The sequence below is a fragment of the Trachypithecus francoisi genome, unplaced genomic scaffold (assembly GCF_009764315.1).
Source record: "Trachypithecus francoisi isolate TF-2019V2 unplaced genomic scaffold, Tfra_2.0 Contig01579, whole genome shotgun sequence".
In the NCBI taxonomy this organism is placed as follows: domain Eukaryota; kingdom Metazoa; phylum Chordata; class Mammalia; order Primates; family Cercopithecidae; genus Trachypithecus; species Trachypithecus francoisi.
The window spans coordinates 9,088,799-9,110,959 of record NW_022681442.1 but is presented as its reverse complement, the minus strand read 5'-3'; the positions used below and the strand labels follow the sequence as shown (position 1 = coordinate 9,110,959).

At 46.9% G+C, this 22,161-nt stretch overlaps 1 protein-coding gene across 2 annotated transcripts in view; it reads left to right on the top strand.

The window, feature by feature from the left end:
• BTBD16 (BTB domain containing 16) overlaps nt 1–22,161 on the top strand; it is a 68,354-nt gene that overhangs the window by 20,441 nt on the left and 25,752 nt on the right. For both annotated transcript variants that reach the window (XM_033180476.1, XM_033180468.1), the window contains exons 8-11: nt 613–727; nt 7,302–7,371; nt 9,493–9,623; nt 17,687–17,806. In XM_033180476.1, coding sequence (XP_033036367.1) covers nt 613–727; nt 7,302–7,371; nt 9,493–9,623; nt 17,687–17,806 — 436 coding nt within the window. The remainder of the gene's footprint in view (nt 1–612; nt 728–7,301; nt 7,372–9,492; nt 9,624–17,686; nt 17,807–22,161) is intronic.

The window sequence follows — 22,161 nt, the reverse complement described above, 5'->3', positions numbered from 1 at the left end:
GTGGTTCACATTTGTAATCCCAGCACTTTGGGAGGCCATGTGATGGCGCTTGTTTAGGAATCGCTTGGCGAGGAAACTTCAGCACTAGTTGGGCCATTTGCGACAGAGGACACTCTGATGGTGAATCAGCCAAGTCCATCTGGCCCCTAGCCATGCAGTTCAGTTCCTGAACCATCCAATTATTCTAGCTCTTTTTGGAAGTCTCCAGACTCCAAGGAGAATCTGCTGTAAGATATATGTTGTCTCCAGAAAAAAAAAAAAATGCATGACTTGCACACAACATTCTGCACATATTTGGGCAGTCACATTCCTGCACAGGCCACAGACCCCAGGTTAGGAGAGAACCCAAGACGGTCTCACCCCTGAGAACAGGCTTAAAGGAGGATCCCTTCAGCGGAAGCTCCACTTTCTTTAGCTTCAGCCTCAGCTCCTTTGGGAAGGCTGGTAGCATAGATCGTCAGCTTCCGGGTGGTGCCTGCATCCAGGTCAGAGATGGTGCATTTTCTCTAAGGGCACCTCTGCCTGCCCAGCTGCAGCAGTGAGGGAGGGCCCTGGGTGGTGTCCTGTGTGCAGAGCCCCACACTGACGGCTCTCTTGGCTGTGCCTCCCCAGCCTTCGCCACGGCCCTGAAGAACCTCTACATGAGTGAGGTGGAGATTAACTTGGAAGATGTACTGGGGGTGCTGGCTTCCGCCCACATCCTCCAGTTCAGTGGCCTGTTTCAAAGGTAAGGAAACAAGGCTGACTTCGGGCAGGGCCAGGCCTGGGGGAAATCGGAAGGGCAATTCCTGGCCCATTTGGTAGAACATTCCTCTTCACTGGGCTAAGACACCTCAGGTGTCTTTGTGCCAAGCATGGCCTTGAGCCTGGAAAGGAACTGAGACATTCATTCACAATAACAGGTGAGCCATCTCTCCAGCAACATACTAGTTTTAACCAAACGATTCTCAACTCGCGGGAATGAAATGCAAATGGGGGGATTTCTACCACTGGGAGAGACTTCATGCGTATACACAGTGACTTCCTAGTAGCCCTCAAACCAGGCTTGCTTATCAATTTCACCTCTTTTCATTGGTGGCTAAAAAAAAAAAAATCTTTCTCCAAGTCATACACACACACAGAAGCTGGCAATTGGAGGGTAAGCTGACTTTCCCATCACTGTCAGTCCTCGTTTTTCCTGCTCATTTGAGATAGTCTTGTTTTTTCTTGTAAATAATATTTTTATTGTTATAAATGTTACATACGGTCATTGTAGGTCTTTTGGAAGAGAGGAAAATGCAAAGATCAAAGTTAAAATTGCCCAACAATGCCCCTGCTCATTTTAGGTATAGCCTCTCTTTTGGACATTCAGACCCCGCTGGCCCACCTGGGCTGCCCAGCAGGAGGGTTCATCCGGGTGTGTCGGTGTGGGGAGGAGGTGGTGGGGGGCCAGGAGGCATTCAAAGCGGGTTGGCATTGAATGTGAAAGCTTCCTCATCCTGACAAGGGTTGCCTGGGCTCATGGATGCAGAAATCATGAGCATGAGGGGGTAACAGACATTGCTTGGTGTTTCTGCCTGCCTCCAAGCAACCGAGGAAATGCACCCTGATGGGGTGAGATCAGAGCTCCCAGTTTGTGTTGGACTTTTCCTGCAAAACCAAAAGCAACCTGGGTCCGTGCAGGGTCTGTGCTCAGTTCTGCAATAAGGTGCCCCTTGGTCTCCATGTACCTTGGTGGTCTCTGACATAAAATGTGGCTTATAACATTTGTCCCATCTACTTCCCAGGACTTTGTTGGGGAGTAGGGGATGTCAGCACATAGGGCTTTGGGATGGAGTGTTTGCCTTTCAGTTCCCAGCTCTTTGCAGGGATGACCTCATTTCCTCTTCCCTGCAACACTAGGAGGTAGGACTATTACTATGCTCATTTTACACATGAGAAAACTGGGACTTTGGGAAGTCAGTAACTTGGCCAAGGCCACACAGCTGCCAGGTAGAGAAGCCAGGACTCGAAGGTCAACGGGCCCTGGAACCTGGACCTCTAACGCTGTACTATTCCACTTCGCTCGGGTGAGGTGGTGATGTTGTCACTTGCGCATTTGTGGTTCTGACCCTCCCTTCGATGGCATTTAGTCAGGAGAGGTTTGCTTAGGGTCACCCACTTGTCAGTTTACTCACTGACACCCACACTTATTCATTCATCTGCCTCAAGGACGATTTCTTGGGCTTCTCTGGGAGGCTAAGGAGACAGTGAGGGACCAGATGGGCAGGATCCCTACCCTCTAAAGTCTCCTGTCCAACCTTCTCCAAGACACCAGAAATAAATAAAGGTGGATGGAATGAAGTTTGGGAATTCCTAACTGGAAAATTTTGTGCTGTGTATTATTAAGTTCAAGCAAAATTAGTATCTATAAGAAGAAAGAGCATTTCTTAGATTTTCTCCTCCCTTTCTGTGTGTCCTGTAATATTCCTCCGTTCCGTTAATGCTTGTGAAAGGGTAAGTGAACCAAGTGGAAAGTCATTCATGGGATTCATTTCTCTAGAATATTTTGTCTCCTCTCCTGGGCTTTTTCAGGGATGTGTGCCTACCGCATTGGTGTCCTGAAGACAGAGGTGGTATCTTGTGGCTTTTTTTTTCCCCTCATTCCTGATGCAATTCAGTCTAAAGAAGAGATCTGGGCAGGAGGTGGTCTGCCTGTTTTGTTTACTTCTTAAACCTCAGTCTCTTTTTCTGAGTGAGTGCAGGAATGAATGAGTATACCATCCAAGCCAAGAGAAGACATTAGCTACTCTGCAGAGGGGAGAGACAGATCTCTCCTGGGGATCTTACGGGTTTCAATTCGTTTTTTGTAGAGTTCACACAGTCAGATTCAACCCCACGAATGTTTTTGATCTGGTGCCTCATTCTGGGGACTCCTGAAATGACTGGGTCCAGGCTTTGATCTGGAGCATCTGGCAGCCTCATTGGGAACGCAGGTGCCTGGACCTCTCTGCAGGGGACACACATTGAGAAGGGCCTGGAGTCTTGAAGAGGCACTCCCGTGTATCGACATGGTCAGACTGTGGGGTTAGGTGGCCGTGGTAGATGGGAGATGAGTAGTTGCAGGCAGAGCCAACTGGTGTGGCATCTTAGAGCCATCTAAGGAATCTGGCCTTGACCCTTAAGGTGGTGGGGTGAAAAGTCCAGGTTTTCCTGAGATGTCTATGCCCCTTCCATTGTATATATCTCCCACTGTCAGCCCAGCATAGTCTTGTGATGTATAACTATGAAATCTAAGCTCCTTTACACAGAGAATTTCTGAGCAGCTATTTCCTGGTGCGGTCCAGGAAGTTATCTCTGACCTGAGTGCTGGCAGGGCAGCTTCCCTCTTGAAGTGGGGCCTCTGGCCACCTTCTGTCTCCAAGCCTCAGCTGCCCTACCGTAGGAGCAGACTGGAAGCCGCATCTCACCTTCAGAACTCTTGCCCTGGCTTATCCAGAGATGAACCAAGAACATCAGCCTCTTCATCCTCCTTTCCCCTCCCCCCACCTTGTTTTGAATGCCAGAGCAGGAAGGGCTTTGCAGCTAATGAGCCAAACCTTTCATTCCACTGATGAGCAAACATAGGCTTGCCTGAAGCTGATGGGACCTGCCCAAGATTCTCCAGATAATTGTGGTGGGGCTGGGATTCCAGGTCAGAGGCCAGGGCGGGCCTGCACACAGCTGGGCTGAGTCTTGCCTGCCTTTGAGAGGCTGATGGCGCAGTTGACAGGGTGTGGCGTCATCGGATACATGTGTGTTTGTGTTTCTGTGTAACAGAAGCGACCCAGGTCACTCTGATAGCATCACAATGTTCAGGTGCTGAATGAGACCTCACAGGTTATCTCAGCTGAGCTCCCACTCAGTGGGAAATTGCCAGATGACTGTTTGATTCTGAATCATACATACCTGAGGCCTCCCATCTTGAAGGGATGCAGTGTGTGCACACAGCTTCCACTGGGTGATGTTCCTTTGACTCATGTCAATATCTTCATTGGCACTTGGGCTAGAGTCACAGCTGGGATTATGGCTGTCACATGCACGTCCCAGCGCATACGTGCATGCATGTATATGCACCCACATGCTCACACACATACACACGGAGCACCTCCCGGTTGTCACTTGGGTTCCTCCAGGCTCACAGGGCCAGAGAGGCATTTCCTTGCCTCCATGCAGGGTTGAGCTTCCTCTGTGGGCAACTTCCTGGTCCCTTCGAATTTCCAGAAGTGGAAACCCCCCACCTCCCTGAGCCCAGAGGCGAGCCTGGGTGGCTTTCTTTGCTTCCTTTGGTCTGGGAAGTCTGATCATTCCAGTCCAGCCCAGGCAATGGGTTTGACCGCGAGGAAGGGGAAGCATAAGAGAAGATGTCAGTCTCCTGGGGCACTCATTTCTTCTCCGCAGCTCCAAGCCCAGTTAGTGCTCCCTGTAGGTTTCCACAGACAAAAGCTAGCACCTAAAGGCTCCTGTGCCCAATGAGGGTGGGGCCCAAGCCTCCTGTTCAGCCTCATCACACTTTGGGCTTCCCCCTCTGCTGACCGGTGAGGCCATGAGCTCCAGGAGGAAAGGGCCTCCATCTGTCCCTGCTGGCATTTCCAGAAGCAGCAGCACAGGGCAGCACAGAGCTGGCGCTCAGGATGCATGTGGATAGGGAGGGTTGCTTCCCGGCAGTCTGTTGTTTCATGGGAGGTGGAGGGAGGTAAGGAACCAGGTAGAAGAAGGAAGGCATGGACATCAGAACTAAGGCAGTATGTGGGGAGGAGCAATCAGGGTGACTTCCAGGAGGAGGTGGTGCTGGACCTGAGCTTGCAAGAATTACAGCAGTCAATGGGGGAGAGAGAGGGGACAGGGCGGAGCAGCATTAAACTGGGATGAGCCTGGCCACTGAGACCCAGTGCAGTTGCAATGGCTGGAGGTTTGGATGAGCCCAGGTCATGCAGGATCCTGTAGCCACATGAGCAGGTCTTGGTTCAGTCAGCAGAGCGGGGAGCCTGGGCTTGGGAGGGGAGAGTGGCAGAGCCTCTGTGCTTTAGGCTGAGCCCCTCCTGTGTGAAGGAGATATGTGGGAGGAGATATGTGGTAGATATGTGGGAGGGTGCAGGGCAGGGAGGCTGGCTGTTGAGAGGCTACGCAGAGGCTCAGCTGAGAGACCAGGAGGGTCTGAAATAGGCAGGGGAAGTGGGAACGAGAGGAGGGGCGCGCTCAAGAGACAGCCAAGATACAGGATTGACAGGACTCAGCAGTCTTAGAAGGCAAAATGCCCAGGAGATGACAGCAGCACCTCATGTTTACTCAGCACAGGTTTCGCCAGTACTCAGGACACCTCCTAATGGGTAGAGTCAGTCTCCCTGTCTGAAGGGCCGATCCTAGCACACAAGGGGGTAGAGTGCCTTGGCCGTGACCAGATTATTTATTCATTTATCATTTCTTACCTTGTTCTAGTAAAGGCTTTGAGTGACTCCCATGAATACATGAAATGAAGCCACAGAACACCAAATTGTTTGTTTGTTTGTTTGTTTAAGGAGGAAGAAAAGACGGAGAGGCTACCATTGTACACTAACTGTAATAACCCACACTCTTCCTAAGATGGGCCATACATTTAGCTCTGAACTTGCTAGTGGCAGATAAAAAGGGAAACTTGATCAGTGATATTAGATAAAAACCAGACAAAAGTTTAAAAAGCAATTCACTTGGGAGAAGTACAGCTACTATTAGTATTAAAACGGTGGATGTCTTCAGCAGATGACCCCGAGCAACCTAATGATCAATGTCCTCAACAATATCTGTAGAGTAAATGCAACAATAAATCTTACAATGTTTTTTTTCTTGATGTTGGCAAAAGCGGCACACCAAAATGCAACTCAGTAAAAGCTACTTCAGGGATGTGGTTGTTGGGGGCAATGAGACCCCAGCTGCCTTCTGGTCTGGCCTTATGGAAGGATACGTTTTAGAATAAGTGCAAGAGGTACTGGATGTCCTTTAGGCCTCTGCCCATGAGCAATGTGTATCTCAACTGAGTTTAGGACAACCACTGAGTTATAATGAGTTCAAGGTTGTGCTTCAGTATGAGATCCCAGTGGCTACTCTCTGGTGCCCTGTTCAATGGAGTGAACATGCTTCAAGGCAATTTTGCTGCAGAGAGGTTAATATTAGCTGTGAAAGTTCAGTCACTGAAATGTCTGTGACCCTACCTGCCACATAGCACATCTACCACACTCCATCCACCCTAGCTCATGCCCTTCTTGGAGAGAGGCAAGGAACCAAGTAGAAGAAGGAAGTCATGGAAATCAAAGCTAAGGGAGTATGTGGAGAGAAGCAATTAGTGAGATTTCCAAGAGGAGGTGATGCTGGAGCTGAACCCAGATGAATTACAGTAGTCAAAGAGGGACAGTGTGGAGCAGTGTTAAACTCACAGCACTGCAGCTATGCCAGCCCCAACATTCCCTCAAAGTGTGACAACGGCTCCTGCCCCAGGGCCTTTGCACATGCCGTTTCCTTTTCTTGCAATGCTGGTCTTCCAATCCCTGGCCTGGCCAATTCTTTGTCCTCCTCTTTCAGGTTTTAAGTGCCTCTCTTCTGACTTCTGGTCACTTTTCTGATTCAACCACACTAGGCTGAAGTCTCCATTTTCTGCCTTCCCATCACACCTTGTTCTTTAACTTTTTAATCCTTAACATGACTGTCAAATGTGGTTATCTGTTTGAAAGTTGACTTAACATGTCACCTCAATGGCCCATCAGTTTTGTTCTTTGTACACCAAGGACCTCTCTGGGTGCCTAGCACACGGTATGTGCTCAGCGAATAGATCCTTCATGGGTGGGTGAGCCAAATCGACGGGTCCTAGTCATGAGCTCACAGAGACCTTCATCTGAAAGCTGCTCTTTGATTCCATTTGTGGGCAGAGAGGAATGGGACTTGAGGCCCCTCTGGTGGCACCATAAGGGTCTGTACAGGAAGACAATCCTCAGGCAGGGGGATGACCAGATGGCTGTGTTGGCTAAAATCAAACCTCAACTCAGCACCTGGTAGCACTTCAGCTTTGAGCAATAATCCTTGTTCCCTGCTATAGGGTTACTTTGTTTTCTCTTGAAGGATTTGATCTCTGGCCTCATCTCCCAGGCCCAGAGCTATTTCTAACAAGCCATGTTGGTCTTGTCCTCTGGCCAAATGTCCATATCCCTAAAGTGAGGCTCCCTTCCATGCAAAAGTCTGCTGCTGTCCTGGAGTTGAACAAGAACCTCTGGGACTTCCCGCTTCTCCAAAAGCAGTGTGGGGTTCCTCCAGAAACTGCAGTTCTCTCTCTCCAGGTGCGTGGATGTGATGATAACCAGACTCATGCCAAGCACCATCAATAACTTCTACAAGGCTGGCTGCAAGGTGAGAACAACCCAGACAGGGCACATCGCCCCTTGAGGGGACCTTCAGGAGCAGCCCACATGCTGGGGTTTTACCTACCAGGCCTACTTCCCCCCAGAATATTGATTTGAAGTCACTAAATATTTTATTTTGCCACATGAACACATTTTTTTTAAAACATCATTTTATTTTTAAAAGGATGTTTTAACACCAAAAAAATAGAAAGACTTTAATGTTAGATGGGGGAAGAAGCAGCATAGCCTTTCTCACTGAAACAGTAGAAGACAGGACATTCTTGCTGGAGTTGTGAGGTCTGGACTCACCTGGATCTAATCAGTGTGTCAGGGTTAGGAATAAATGATAGAATCCAACCTTATTCTCAGAGGAGAAAACAGAGCCAAGGAGGGCAGCAACCTGCCCAGGGGAACCAGCTGGGTCCGAACCCCAGGCCTCCTGACTCCAGCTCTCTCTGTATGGCCACCAGTGACCTGGGGGGATACCAGTCAGCAGGCCACAGTTCTCCTATCGTCGCGTCCTCCCCTTCGCCCCAGTGGTAATTCCAAGGTCACTTGTGGTGGCATATGCATCCTGGTCAGCATTTCTCAGCAACGCTTGGGCTGCAGAAGGACCCCAGGCCCTGAAGCTATTTGAGATGTACTAGAACTCTCTCAAGGTCCCTGGCTCTGGGAAGCCTTTTCCACTTTCACTGCCCTTTAATTCTTGCTTTTTGGGTGTGTTCACATCATAGCCTCAGAACTCCCGCGGGGAACACCCCTTGGGCCCTCCATGATCGGCCACTGACTTGAGCCAGTGGCAAGGCCTATGGTCAGGCTGCCTGGGTTTGCATCCGGCTCTGCCACTTACAAGTTGTGTGACCACAGGCAAGTGCAGGAACCTGGGAGCGTCAGTTTCCCCACCAGTGACATAGGGATAACAGTCATCCCATGTCATAGGTTTTCAATGAAGATTGATTTAAATCAACTGAGGGCAGTGCCTCGAGCATAGAAAACACTTAGAAAAGGTATACGCTGTAATTCATGTATTTTTTCTAGTTTATTTTATTTTATTATTTTTTTTTTTTTTTTTTTTTTTTTTTTTTTTTTTTTTTTTTTTTTTTTTTTTTTGAGGCGGAGTCTCGCTCTGTCGCCCGGACTGGAGTGCAGTGGCCGGATCTCAGCTCACTGCAAGCTCCGCCTCCTGGGTTTCCGCCATTCTCCTGCCTCAGCCTCCCAAGTAGCTGGGACTACAGGCGCCCGCCACCTCGCCCGGCTAGTTTTTGTATTTTTTTTTAGTAGAGACGGGGTTTCACCGTATTAGCCAGGATGGTCTCGATCTCCTGACCTCGTGATCCGCCCGTCTCGGCCTCCCAAAGTGCTGGGATTACAGGCTTGAGCCACCGCGCCCGGCCTATTTTATTATTTTATTTTACTTTTGAGACGGAGTCTCGCTCTATCGCCCAGGCTGGAGTGCAGTGGCACGATCTCGGATCACTGCAAGCTCCGCCTCCCAGGTTTACGCCATTCTCCGGCCTCAGCCTCCTGAGTAGCTAGGACTACAGGCGCCCGCCACAACACCTGGCTAATTTTTTGTATTTTTAGTAGAGACGGGGTTTCACTGTGTTAACCAGGATGGGCTCGATCTCCTGACCTCGTGATCCGCTCACCTCGGCCCCCCAAAGTGCTGGGATTACAGGCGTGAGCCACCGCGCCCGGCCTTTTCTTTTTTATTATACTTTAAGTTTTAGTGTACATGTACACAACGTGCAGATTTGTTACACATGTATACATGTGCCATGTTGGTGTGCTGCACCCGTTAACTCGTGATTTACATTAGGTATATCTTCTAATGCTATCCCTCTCCCCTCCCCCCACTCCGCAACAGGCTCCGATGTGTGATGTTCCCCTTCCTGTGTCCAAGTGATCTCATTGTTCAATTCCCACCTATGAGTGAGAACATGCGATGTTTGGTTTTCTGTTCTTGTCATAGTTTGCTGAGAATGATGCTTTCCAGCTATTTTGCAGAAAAGGTTTGAGCACGTCTGCAGAGACCCTCCTTCTGAGCACACGTGTAGTGTCGTCGCCGGCCAGTAGAGGGCGCCAAGAGCTCAGGACTTCCTTCATCAACTGGTTTTTCTTGTCTTAGTACAAGGAAGAGCAGCTTACCACCGCCTGCGAGAAGTGGCTGGAAATGAACTTGGTTCCTCTAGTGGGAACGCAGATCCACCTCCGCAAAATCCCGCAGGACCTGCTCCACAAAGTGCTGAAGTCCCCCAGGTCAGAGCTGGCTCCCAGGGTGCGGCCCCTGACGGGGGGATGGGAGAAAGTAGGGGCCAGCCTGGGGAGGGAGGTGCTCTGGGGGAGGCTGCACCCACTCCTTAAGCTTCCTGCCCTCCTGGACAGCTGGGCCTTGGCTGGGGCTGGAACTCAGGGTGCTGTGTGTGGGGCTGGGGAAAGGGCTCCCTTCATGCTCCTTCTTGTGGGTAGGGACCCTCTCAGTATCTGCTGTCTCAGGTATTTTCGCCTGGGTGTGAAAAATGAAAGACTTAATTACCTAAGTAATTTTTAGAAAAAAATCCTGACATTAATGCACATTCATTATAGAAAATAAAATCTCTCATCTTAAATCAGTTTACATCTGCAGTGCTGACTCCTCTGCTAAATAACTCTACACCCACGTATCTGACCACCTGCTTGACCGCTCCGACAATTAAGATTAAAACCCATCTCTTGGTGCCCCTGCCCTTTCCTGCACCCCAACCCTGCCCTCAGTGTTCCTCCACCATCTGACTAGCGGATCAAGCTAGAGCCTTGATAGTCCTGGATGCCACTGTGACCACACCCCAACCTCGAGGTCATTTCTCCTTCCAAATCAAGTCCAGTGCTATGGGCCTCTCTCCACCGGTAGCAGCCCCAGCCCAAGATCGGAGGTCCAATGTCTCTTATTTTGGACCAAGGTGACCTCGAATGTCTTGCTTCTGATCTGGACCCCCTTCTAATTGCGTCTTCAGCCAACAGCCTTTGCCTCTGGTGACCTGGCTTCTTCAACTCACACAGCTTAAGTGCAGCCACGGGCACCCCTCCTGAAACTTCCCTGCTGAACACCTCCCCATACCAGGCCTTGGTTCATGCCCATCCTCCTGCCTGAAATGCCTGTCCCCTGCCAGGCTCCTTCTCCCTTACAGAAATTCATGGACATGTTTCCCAATGCCGGGCTTTTTAGGTTATTTCCAATGTTTTACCAATATAAATAGCACACGGGTGAACACCCTTCAACATTTATCTTTATCTCAGATTCTTTTCCCACATTAAATTCCTAGAAGTGAAGTTACTAAGTCAAAAGAACTATCTATTTTGTATTAGTCTCTTAAACATTTTTGTTTGAAAATAATTTCAAACTTAAAAGTTGCAAGAATAATGCATAGAATATATACAATATATAATGCATAGAATATATGCTATAATGCATAGAATATATACATAGAATATATACACAATAATGCATAGAATATGTAGTTACACTCGGTACTGCCAATCACCATAGAGTTCAATTTCCGCCTTGCTTGCTATATCATCTGCATCTTTATGTGTATCTACATATACACTTGTTTGTTCTCAACTATTAATATTTGGGGGTAAGTTGCATTTGTTAAGTTCCTTTACTCCACATGCTTCAGTGTTTTTTCCTAAGAAAAATAATTTTTGAAAAATATAACTATAGTGCAGTTATCAACTTCAAGAAATTTACATCAACGTAATACTTTAATGTCATTTGCCCAATATTGCCTTTTATAGCATTTTTTCTTTCTTCAATGCTGTTTAGGACCACTTAGTTGTCATATCTCTTTAGGACTCTATTTAAAAGGATCTTGGTACCCATTTCCAAGTTACCAAAATTTTATTACCTTTGAGTAAATTTCAAAAGTGAAAACTAAATTCTGCTTAAAATCCTAGTAGAATATTAGAAAATGAGTGTTTACTCATGTTTATGTGTGGAAAGTGTTCTGATTTCAGAAATTAGATTTGGAAAGATTTATTCTACTGTTGATGTGAATTGGCTACGTAGTGTGCATTGCCCTCACATTTACGGCGATGTGAGGCAGGTAGACCAGAGTTCTGGGACAGAGGGAAGGAGACCATATTCTCTAGGAAGCCTCCAGGAGTCCCGGTCTCATGCCAGCCCAGGGCACTGGCTCACTCCTAAAGTCATTTCGTGGTGTTCTCTGCTTTTCCCTGCTTAGGTGCTCCCCTACTCCCCAGCAGAGCAAAGGTTGCGCAATTGTTGAAGAAAAGATAAACATGGCATCCCCTAGACTTTTCATAACATTGTCCCTCCCTTGGAAAGGCTGAGCTGTCACACCCTGGCAGCGTTAACCAAGAAAGGAGAAAAAAATGCCTGACCACAACCAGAAGGTTAGTGGTGGGATAAGCCTGACAAACGTACGCGGGGCAGGAAAAGAGGTCAAGAGCATTACGTGTCAAGTGTCTAGACTCACCAGCTTGGCAGACATGACTGATGTGGAAAATGGGTCCTACTCCTCCGGCCCCTCCCCAGGAGCTGTCTGCACAGACAGTCCAGGGCTATCACTGAATGGGAGAAGAGCCCTGTGTGGCTTCGGGCTTGTCATCAGCCACGTGCCCAGGCTGACCACTTCCCAGCCTCTGCTCACATCTTCTGAGGCTGATCTCCAGTGGCTGCCTGTGTTAAAGCTTGAGAGAGGTGGGAGACAGGGTTCAGGAAGAGGGGTCTTGTTAGAAGTTTCACCAGCTAGGGCTTCTCATGTTAGGGTGCTTGTGAGTGCCCGGTGGATTTGGCACCGTGGCCCATAGCTATTTCAGAATGCATCTTTCTCGAGCAAACATTTTGGTGTGTGTTGGGTGCTAAGTGCACTGTCCCTTTCTATCTCCACCACCCCATGTGGTGGGCACAGTTATCATCCCTGATATAAGAGGGCTAATGATGGGCAGGGCAGGGCCTCCACTGGCTCCAAAGTCCACGTCTTGCCCTGTGTGCTGCACCCCTCATCGGTGGTCATGGAGGCCAAAGCTACCAGCAACTAAAAAGACATGGTGAGAACCGAGTGGTCCCAAGGAGTCACGTGGCCCCAGAGTGGGATGTGTGGAAATGCAGACTCCAAGGTTAGGGGTGGAGTGGCCCTTGGCCTGACTTATCTGGCCCTCCAGCTGTGGGTCCAGTCCCCTCTTTGTGGTCACAGGTGTTTGGAACAATCCATTTCCTAGCAGATGCTACAGCTTCTGGGCCATTCGGCTGTCTCCATCTGAAGCCCCTTGAGCTCAACTTCCTTCAGGTTTTGCTTTCCATTTTGTAAACCACCTGGGGTAAAATATGCAACAGTTTTCCTGACCTCCTGGGCCTCTGGTTTTAATTTATTTCCCTGGCATTTGGTTTTCAGTTAATTTTTTAGCGGTCACTACTGGGTTACCCTGTTTCTATTAACTCTAAGAAACTTTCCTTCCAAGTTCTGTTTTTCTGGAAGCCAAGCTCCTCACGGACTTAGGAGGATGGAGATCTCAGAGCACTGTCTAGCTCCCATCTCGACAAAAGACTACCTTGCAACCAGGGGCACTGCATCCCTGTGTTTCCAATTCTCCCTGACTTCCCGCCTATAACCCGAGAAGTCTCGAGGTCTCAGGAGTTCCCTAAGTAGAGCTACGCATGTCCTCCTTGTTGCATCTGTCCCACGGCTTGCCCTCTAGCATGGGACAAGTTTCCCAAGGGTGTCTGGGACACCCCGGGCACCCATCTCAAATATAATAGTTCTTGAATCCAATGCTTCTTTAGTTAATACTAACAATACCCACCAATTATTAAGCACTAGTTGTATGCAAAATACTCAAGTGGGTTATCCAGACTGATTCCTACAGCAGCCTAATGAGGTGGATACTGTTATTGGCGTTTCCTGCCTATGGAATAGAGATGATAGGAAATGATGGGATCAGCTGAAGGTCTCCTCATGCAACATGAGAGTTGGGATTTGAACCCATGTCTGAGTGGCCTAAAGCCTGTGGTCATTACCAGCCCACTGATGTGCTCTGCATGAGGCCTTCTTTTTCCTTATTGATGGTCAAGAACGATAAGAATATTGATGTTATTTTTACTGTTAAAAAAGTATAAAGTTAGAATGATAATACAAAATGTGGTTGTATTCATCTGCCCAAATGAACAAATATTAATATTTTGCCTGAAATTGAGAAATCAAACATTTCCAATGAAGCAGAAGTCACCTATGTTCCCCTCCCAGTCCTATTCCTTTCCTCACTTTCTGCCTCCTTCCCCTCCTAAAGACAAACCACTGTTAGGAACTCATGCAGATTTAATCTATGTGATTTTACTCTTACCACATAAATAATATTGCTTTACAAGATTTAAACTTGAAATACATGTTCTCATCGTGATTGTAACATTCTGCAACTTATTCGCGGACATTGTGTGCTGTGTTCTCTCCATGTTGATATTTACATATCTAATTAGCATTTAAAATTTTAATTGTACAGGGTTCTGTTGAATGAATGCACAATGATCTCTTTTCACTGCCTTCCTAATGGCCTTTTGTTTTGTTTTGTTTGTTTGTTTGCTGTGACAAGCGATGCAGCAGTGGGCATCCTTGTTCATATCTTACTCGCATGGTCATGATTTTCTCTATGGTCTACGTGCAAAAGAGAGCTTTTATTGTTGATATATAGTTTTCTCAGTAAAAAATAGAGGACAGTGTCTTATCAAAAGCATTTTTTTCCCCTAAAGAACAAATACTATTTACATTCCAATGGCTGCATTAAACACACATGGTACAGCCCGTAGAGGGAGGTTCAAGTCCCTGTGGGTTCTGTCTTGGTTGAGGCCATCAGAGCTCTTAGGTAAATGAAAAGGTGTATGAATGTCTTTGGTGTGGTTGTCTGTTGCAGAAACAAATACTTTCAGGTCTGATATTGACCTAAAGACAGAGGAATTGACCTTAATAATTATCCTTCATAAATAATAGAACCAGGATTCTGATTCGCGGAGCTCCCAAGGACTCCCCAGTGTTGCTGCTAGCCCCTCTTTAGTAAGACCTCAAAGGACCTTCTGGGCTTGAGGACCTCAGGTGTGGAGTCTACACTGGAAGTCACACCACTTTGCCAGCCCAGCTGACAAAGTTCTTCACGGGGACATCATACCAAGTGGCTCTGAAGAGAGTCTCCCTTTCTGGCCTCACGATGATTTGCCCAGATGGTGACAAACTTGGTCCTGTCTGGCCAGAGTCAAAGTCTATGCATTTGTAGGTGGCCTGAAAACCAAAGGAGAGGAAAGAGACCATTTTACTCTGTTCATAAATAGCATGAGAGGTGGGTGACATTTTCATTGTCCTTTAGAGTCACGATTTGTCTTTTGTGCCACCCACCATAACCACATACAGTGGTTGAGTGTGGAAGTGGTGATGTATTTTAAGGCCAGGGTGCTATGTCCATGGTCAGAGACTGAAAATGTCAACGGGTTTAGGAAATGTTGAAATGGCTCCATAGATAACAATCAGAGGCTGCTAGAGAAGGGGGCTGGGAAACAGCCGTACTTACAGAGCTGACATTACGGGGTAGCAGCTATTCTTTGGCAATGCTTGTTTATGGAAGAGAGGCCTCATGCTGCAGCAGGTACTGCACGGGCTCTGCAGCTAGGAACTGACTTTGCCACGTATCCATAAGAGCTTCCATCCGCTGAGCATGTCATGATGTGCCAGGCCCTGTACTTAGCACTTCGTATGTGTGCAGTCAGTAGAATGATGGCCCCACAGATGTCCACATCCCACTCGCTGGAACCTGTGAATATGTTAGGTTGCATGGCAAAGGAAACTAAGGCTGCAGATGGGAACTAAGGTAACTAATCAGCTAATTCTTTTCTTTCTTTCCAACTTTTATTCTAGGTTCAGGGGTACATGTGCAGGTTGTTACATGAGTAAATTGCATATCACAGGGATTTGGTGTACAGATAATGTTGTCATCCAGGTGATCAGTATAATATCCTTGATATAGTTTGGATGTGTGTCCCCACCAAATCTCATGTTGAATTGTAATCCCCAGTGTTGGAGATGGGGCCTGGTGAGAGGTGATTGGATCCTGGAGGTGGATTTCTCACTAATGGCTTAGCACTATCCTCTTGGTGCTGTTCTCCTGATAGTGAGTGAGTTCTCTTAAGATCTGGTCATTTAAAAGTGTGTGGCTTCTCCTGCTCTTGCTCTGGCTGTGTGAAATCCTCCTCCTCCTTTATCTTCTGCCAAGATTGTAAGTTTCCTGAGGCCTCTCCAGAAGCCAAGCAGATGCCAGCATCATGCTTCCTGTACAGCCCACGGAACTGTGAGACAAGTAAACCTCTTTTCTTTACAATTACCCAGTCTCAGATATTTCTCTGTAGCAATTCAAGAGCAGAACAATACAACCCTACACATAGTTTTTCAATCCTCGCCCTCTTCCTACCCCCACCGTCAAGTAGGCCCTGTGCCTATTGTTCCCTTAATGGTGTCCATGTGCACTCGATGTTTAAGCTCCCACTGATAAGTGAGAACATGCAGTATTTAGTTTTCTATTCCTGTGTCAATTTGCTTAGGATAATGGCCTCCAGCTCTACCTGTGTTGCTGCAAAGGACATGCCTTTGTTCTTTTTTATGGCTGTATAGTATTTTATGGTGTATATGTATCACAGTTTCTTTATCCAGTCCACCACTGATGGGCACGTAGGTTGATTCCATGTCTTTGCTATTGTTAATAGTGTCAGCTGGCTTTAAAATGAGGGGCTTATTCTGGATGACCTGGGTGGGCCCATAGTGATCACGAGGACCATGTAAATGTGAAGAGGGAAACCAAAGAGTCAGAACCATAGAGAGATTTGAAGATGCTGAACTGCTGACTTGAAGACTGAGAAAGGGGCCATAAGCAAAGGAATGTGGGTGGCTTCTAGGTGCTGGAAAAGACAAGGAAACAATTCTCCCTTGAGCCTCTAGAAGAAACACAGCCCTGCTGATAACTTGATCTTACCTTGTTGGTACTTCTGACCTCCAGAATGAGGAGAAAATAAGTTCGTTTTGTTTTGAACCACTTGGTTTGTGACAATTTGTAATAGGAGTGATAGGAAACTCATACACTCACCTCATCTGCTCCGCACCACTCTCCTCCGAGAAGCTGCTGTGATCACACTTTCACAGATGAGGACATTGCAGCTGTGGGGCAATTAAGCAACTCACAGGAGGTTCCACAGCCAGTTTGGTGAGAAACTGAGATTCTAACCTGCCCTGTACCCAGGTCTGAGCCCAGAATTGTGTGACCTTGGATAAGTTATTCAGGTTTCAGCCCTCAATCATGGCCAGAACTCAGGTGAAGTGAGTGAGGCACCTTGGTGTAAAATTTAAGGGAGCACCAAAAAAACTTAGTCATGAAGATGCAGCATATTTTACTGTAATATATTAGAATTAAAAGTGACAGACTGGATTAAGAAAATGTGGCACATATACACCATGGAATAATATGCAGCCATAAAAAAGGATGAGTTCGTGTCCTTTGTAGGGACATGGATGCAGCTGGAAACCATCATTCTCAGCAAACTATCACAAGAACAGAAAACCAAATACCGCATGTTCTCACTCACAGGTGGGAATTGAACAATGAGATCACTTGGACACAGGAAGGGGAACATCACACACCGGGTCCTACTGTGGGGTAGGGGGAGGGATAGCATTAGGAGATATACCTAATGTAAACGACGAGTTAATGGGTGCAGCACACCAACATGGCACATGTATACATATGTAACAAACCTGCACATTGTGCACATGTACCCTAGAACTTAAAGTATAATTAAAAAAAAGAAAAAGAAAAATAGTGGTAAAGACCACTATTTACAAAAATAAATGAAAATAAATTATAAAAATTGATGCAAAAAATGCCATGATGAACAAAATACTAACATTTTAAATAAATATAGGGTTAATCTCAATTTCTACATCTATAAAAGTAAGGACTAACTTTGCAGGATGGTTGTGTGGGATTAAATGAAAGAATCTACAGAAAACATCTTGGGAACACCTGACACGTAGTAAGAGCTCATTAAATAATGATCATCGTATTGCAGGGGCACACAGGCCCCCACGTCAGGCTGCTGAGAGTCAAATCCTAGCTCCGCCATTTCCCAGCTGAGTGGCCTTGAGTAAGCTGTTTACCTGCTCGGTGTCTGAGGCTACCTTCCGACTCAAAGGTAGCGTCACCTCATTCCCAAACTCATTCTAACCAGTTTCTTACAAGCACCATGATTTTGTGCTATTTCTAAAATTTCTTCTCAATCTTTTTATTTTGGCCAGGTTGTTTACCTTTAGTGAATTCCGTCTTCTGAAAACAATGCTTTTGTGGGTCTTCTTGCAACTAAACTACAAGATTCAGGCAATTCCAACTGATGAAACCGTGATGACATTTTTTAAGAGGTAATATAACTTAGTGTTGATTGATGAAATACACAAATACTGAAATGTACAAACACTGCTCATAATATTACGGGGGAAAACCATCAGTGATAAAATTTTTTTATAGCATCATTCAGAGGGCAGTTTTTTTTTTAAAAAAAAAATAGGGTCTAAGATTATAGGATGCTTTCAAACCACCAAATTTTGGTGGAAAAGTAAACAACATGTAGGTGTTGTACGGTGAGATAATCAGATGCTTCTGGGAACTTGTTGTGTCCAGTAATAATAGGCTTGATGCAAAAGGTACTCCTCGGTTCAGGAAAATGACCACACTAACCTGACCTTTAAAACTTCGTTTGAAAAAAAAAGCAGCTTTCTTAGGTTGAATAAAACTCATTTTTTTTTTTTTCTGTGGAAGTAACTGGTGGCATTACCTTGTTAGGTTTATGTTTCTGGTCCCTACATCCTCAGGAATGAGGGCTTCCAAGAGTGATGAGGTGAGTTTAAGGAAGTAAAGATGCTTCATTTCTTTTGCATGTGTGAGTTTAGCAGATAAACACACATTCACATATTGACCTGTTTAAGCCAAGTTTCATTTGTATTGTTTTGAAGCATTTAATTCATTTCTGGAACATCTGTGTACTGCGTTAACTAAAGAGCCCATTTTTTCCCTCTGTCTTGTTATTTGAGGAAAGCAGTATTCAGTGTCGGAATTACATGTACTTTGTTTAGTTTCCATATAATTTGCTTTGAAGCCAAATGTTTTACCCGCCCTCCCCCACTCTTTTAATAGCCTATGAGACACTTTTTCCAGTGAGTCATGCACCACCAGGAGGAATTGCTGTTTGGCTCCAGGTCAGCTCTCCTACTGGAAACGTCTTAGCACTGGGAGATACGAAAAGAGCTAGAATGTGGTGATTCATTAGAGCTGTGTTTTTAACGTGGGAGAAGCAAGTGAGGAGAAGGGAATCAAGGTGTGGGCCCCCTGCCAAAGCTGCTGTTTCCGAGGCCTTCGCTTGCACTCCTGAGCCAGAGACACCACAGCTCTTCCCCGGAGTGGCAGGCACACGGGTGTTTCTCACCACCACGGCTTTTCCATTTTCCTTTCGAATCGACATTGATTTGTCCCAGAGTTCACATCGCCATGCATTTCCCCAAGCCCCCTGATCCTGTACAGTTTTCATTGTTGGAAACCATTTGCTTCTTTCCAAGTCATGTCATTGCCCCAACCTAAGCACTGATGACAAATCTTTCAACAGGGGCCGAGTCCTCTCAATGTAGAGTGGGGGGTGGCTCCAGACAGCCAGAGCCTGCTCTGTCCCTTCCCCAACCTCCCTCCTTCCCTGCTCGGCCCTCCCCTCTCTCCAGTAAGCTTTGGGTCAGACTGGGAGAAAAGATGGGAAAGCGTGGGGCTTGGATGCTCTCCCCTGCACGCTGTCCAGGCCCACTCTGTCAGCACGGAGGACCCTGTGGCCCACTTTTAGCACTGCAGATGGTTCTCCTCCTTCCCAGCTCATCTCCTGCCCCAGAGTGGTAGCACCTCGCAGTTGTGTCCTTGTCATTGGCCTCCATCTCCCAAATGCATCTCCTGAGCCCTGGGCTCCTTCACCTGGGGGTCTGCTCTGACTGCTCCTGCTTCCCCCAGTCCCTGCCTGCTCTGCCTCGTTTCTGTCTATCCGTGACAGGGGCCTCCCACCAGAGCTGCTCTGCCCAGCCCCTGATGAACCCCTCAGTTCATGTATATGTCCTGCCCCTCACAGCGACACCATAAGCAGCTTCAACAAAGGGCTTATGATCCTTTCTCTTGCCCCAACTTGCCTGGCACCTTGCTGGACCATGAGTCTCCATCAGACATTTTTTCTTTTTTTTTTTTTTTGAGACAGGGTCTTGCTCTGTCATCCAGGTTGGAGTACGGTGGCGTGATCATAGTTCACCGCAGCCTCAAACTCCTAGGTTCAAGCGATCCTCTCACCTCAGCCTCCTGAGTAGCTGGGACTACGAGAGCATGTCACCATAACTGACTAATTTTTAAAATTATTATTTGTAGAAACAGTGTCGCTCTGTTGTGCAGGCTGGTCTCAAAGTCCTGGTCTCAAGTGGCCCTCCCACCTTGGCCTCCCAAAGCACTGGGATTATAGGCATGAGCCACTGTGCTGGGTACATTTTTTTTTTTTTTTCTTTTTGGAGGCAGGGTCTTACCCTGTCACCCAGGCTGGAATATAATGGCACAATCTCAGCTCACTGCAACCTCTGCCTCTACTAGTGCCTCAGCCTCCCAAGTAGCTGGGACTACAGGCATGTGCCACTGCGCCCAGCTAATTTTTGTATTTTTAGTAGGGGTGGAGTTTCACTGTGTTGGCCTGGCTGGTCTTGAACTCCTGGCCTCAAGTGATCCTCCCACCTCAGCCTCCCAAAGCATTGGGACTGCAGGCGTGAGCCACTGTGCTGGGTCCATTTTTTGTAGCTCCATTCTTCTCAGAGAAGTGGGTCTTAAATGCTGATGGAAAATTCAGAGAACGCCATGTGTATGGCAACTTGAAACCATAGAGATAGGAGACACATTTCCGTTTCTATTGATGGGTGGTGCTCGTTGAGTGCACTAGCCCAAGAAGGATTCTCAGTTTTTCTCTAAGCTCTGAGAAGAAGAATGTTGCAGTAGATTAGCGGTGTCTATCCTGGATGCAGGAGCCAGGCTTGGTGGCACCCTGGCTCCATGTTTGCCATCCCCTGCCGACAATCCCTAGGGCTGACCAGCGACAGTGCGGGGGGCCTTGTAGCTGCTGGCCTAGCAGGGCTGGTGGCTGGAGGGCTCGGGCTGCCCTGAGGCACCTCTGCTCCCTGCGGAGGTGGAGGGAGACTGCAGGGAGTCATGGATAGCCTGGGCCAGCATTGCGTCACCAGGGGAGTTGAGCTACAAACTTCGAAGGGGCAAAGGGAGCAGATGATCAAGGAAGCTCAAGTGGTTGCTGACAGGGATGTGCCAGGAGCATTTCAAAGTGAGACAGAGGAGCAGACCCCGGGGGAGACAGTAAACAGGCAGAGGAGCAGACCCTGGGGAAGACAGTAAACAGACTTGGAAATGAGAAGAGAGGGAGCTATTTGGCCCAATTTTAAAAATTGCAAATATTGATAAAATCATTTAAATGACAGAGCAATCTACTTCCTGGGGAGGAGGACATGTGGAGGCCGTCACATTATGGGAACTCACAACATGGATCTGCACTTTCCTAACATGTCAGTAGTGGGACAAGCTGAACAAATATTAGCTCACCCGGCTCTTGACCCTACCAGGAAAGAAGCTGAGCAGCAACTGCGGGCATGGCCTTGGCTGGCCCAGAATCCGGAAAGGAGGGTCGAGAGCCATTAACTGAGTAAAATGAGTCAGACGCCCTTTCCTCATCTGTCTCAGCAGTGTCCGGAAGACAGGCTAGGAGGGAACGTAGTTGAATAATTGACTTCTCCAGCAACAACTATACCCAAAATTAAAGACATACGTCCAAGCCATTTCTACTCTCCCATTTTCTTTTGTTCATTAATTTTTTTTCATTCTTTCATTCATTCAACAAATATTTTTTGAACATGTGCTATGTGCCTCAGACATTGACATAATATTGAAGGGGCAGTTTCTCTGCCTAGCCAGATGTTTAGAAACGACTTCGTTTATTTTTGTTGCTATCCAAGAATATCAATGTAAGAAGGAAATATAAACACACACGCACGGTCATGTGTGTGGCTTGCAAACACATGCAAACGCACACCTATATGCATATAAACGCATCACAATTACACACACCTAAAGCATACACACACACACACTCACACACATCCCTCTACATTCTACAGCCTGTTTTCCTGGCAATAGCTAGTTTAGAAAAACAAATAGGCTGTCCAGAATTAAATTTAACATCTCCTTGTAGGAAAAATAAAAAATATAAGCAAAACTGTTGCCTTCATCCATGAAGGAAAAGTCATCATTTCATTCCACTTGGTAGTCTGAGACGTTCAGGAAAGCTGTAAAAACTTGTAATCGGAGAAAGGGCAGAAGCAGGCACATTTTCAACTTTTTAAAAGAACATTTTAAAATCAAGGCATAAAATGCAGAAAAGTGCGTGAACCTTAAATGAAGAGCTCAGTGAATTTCCACAAAGTGAACACACCTGTGTAACCAGCACCCAGACCAGAACGGGGGACATGGCCAGTCTCTAAAGCCCTTATCTCAGTCCCTACCTCTTCCACCAAAAGTAAACAGTATCCTGACCCCTTTTACTGCCGACACATTTTCCCTTTTCTTGAACTTTGTATAAATAGAATTCTACAGCATACACTTTTAAATATCTGTCTTCTTTCACGCAATAGTGTATCTGTAAAATCCATCC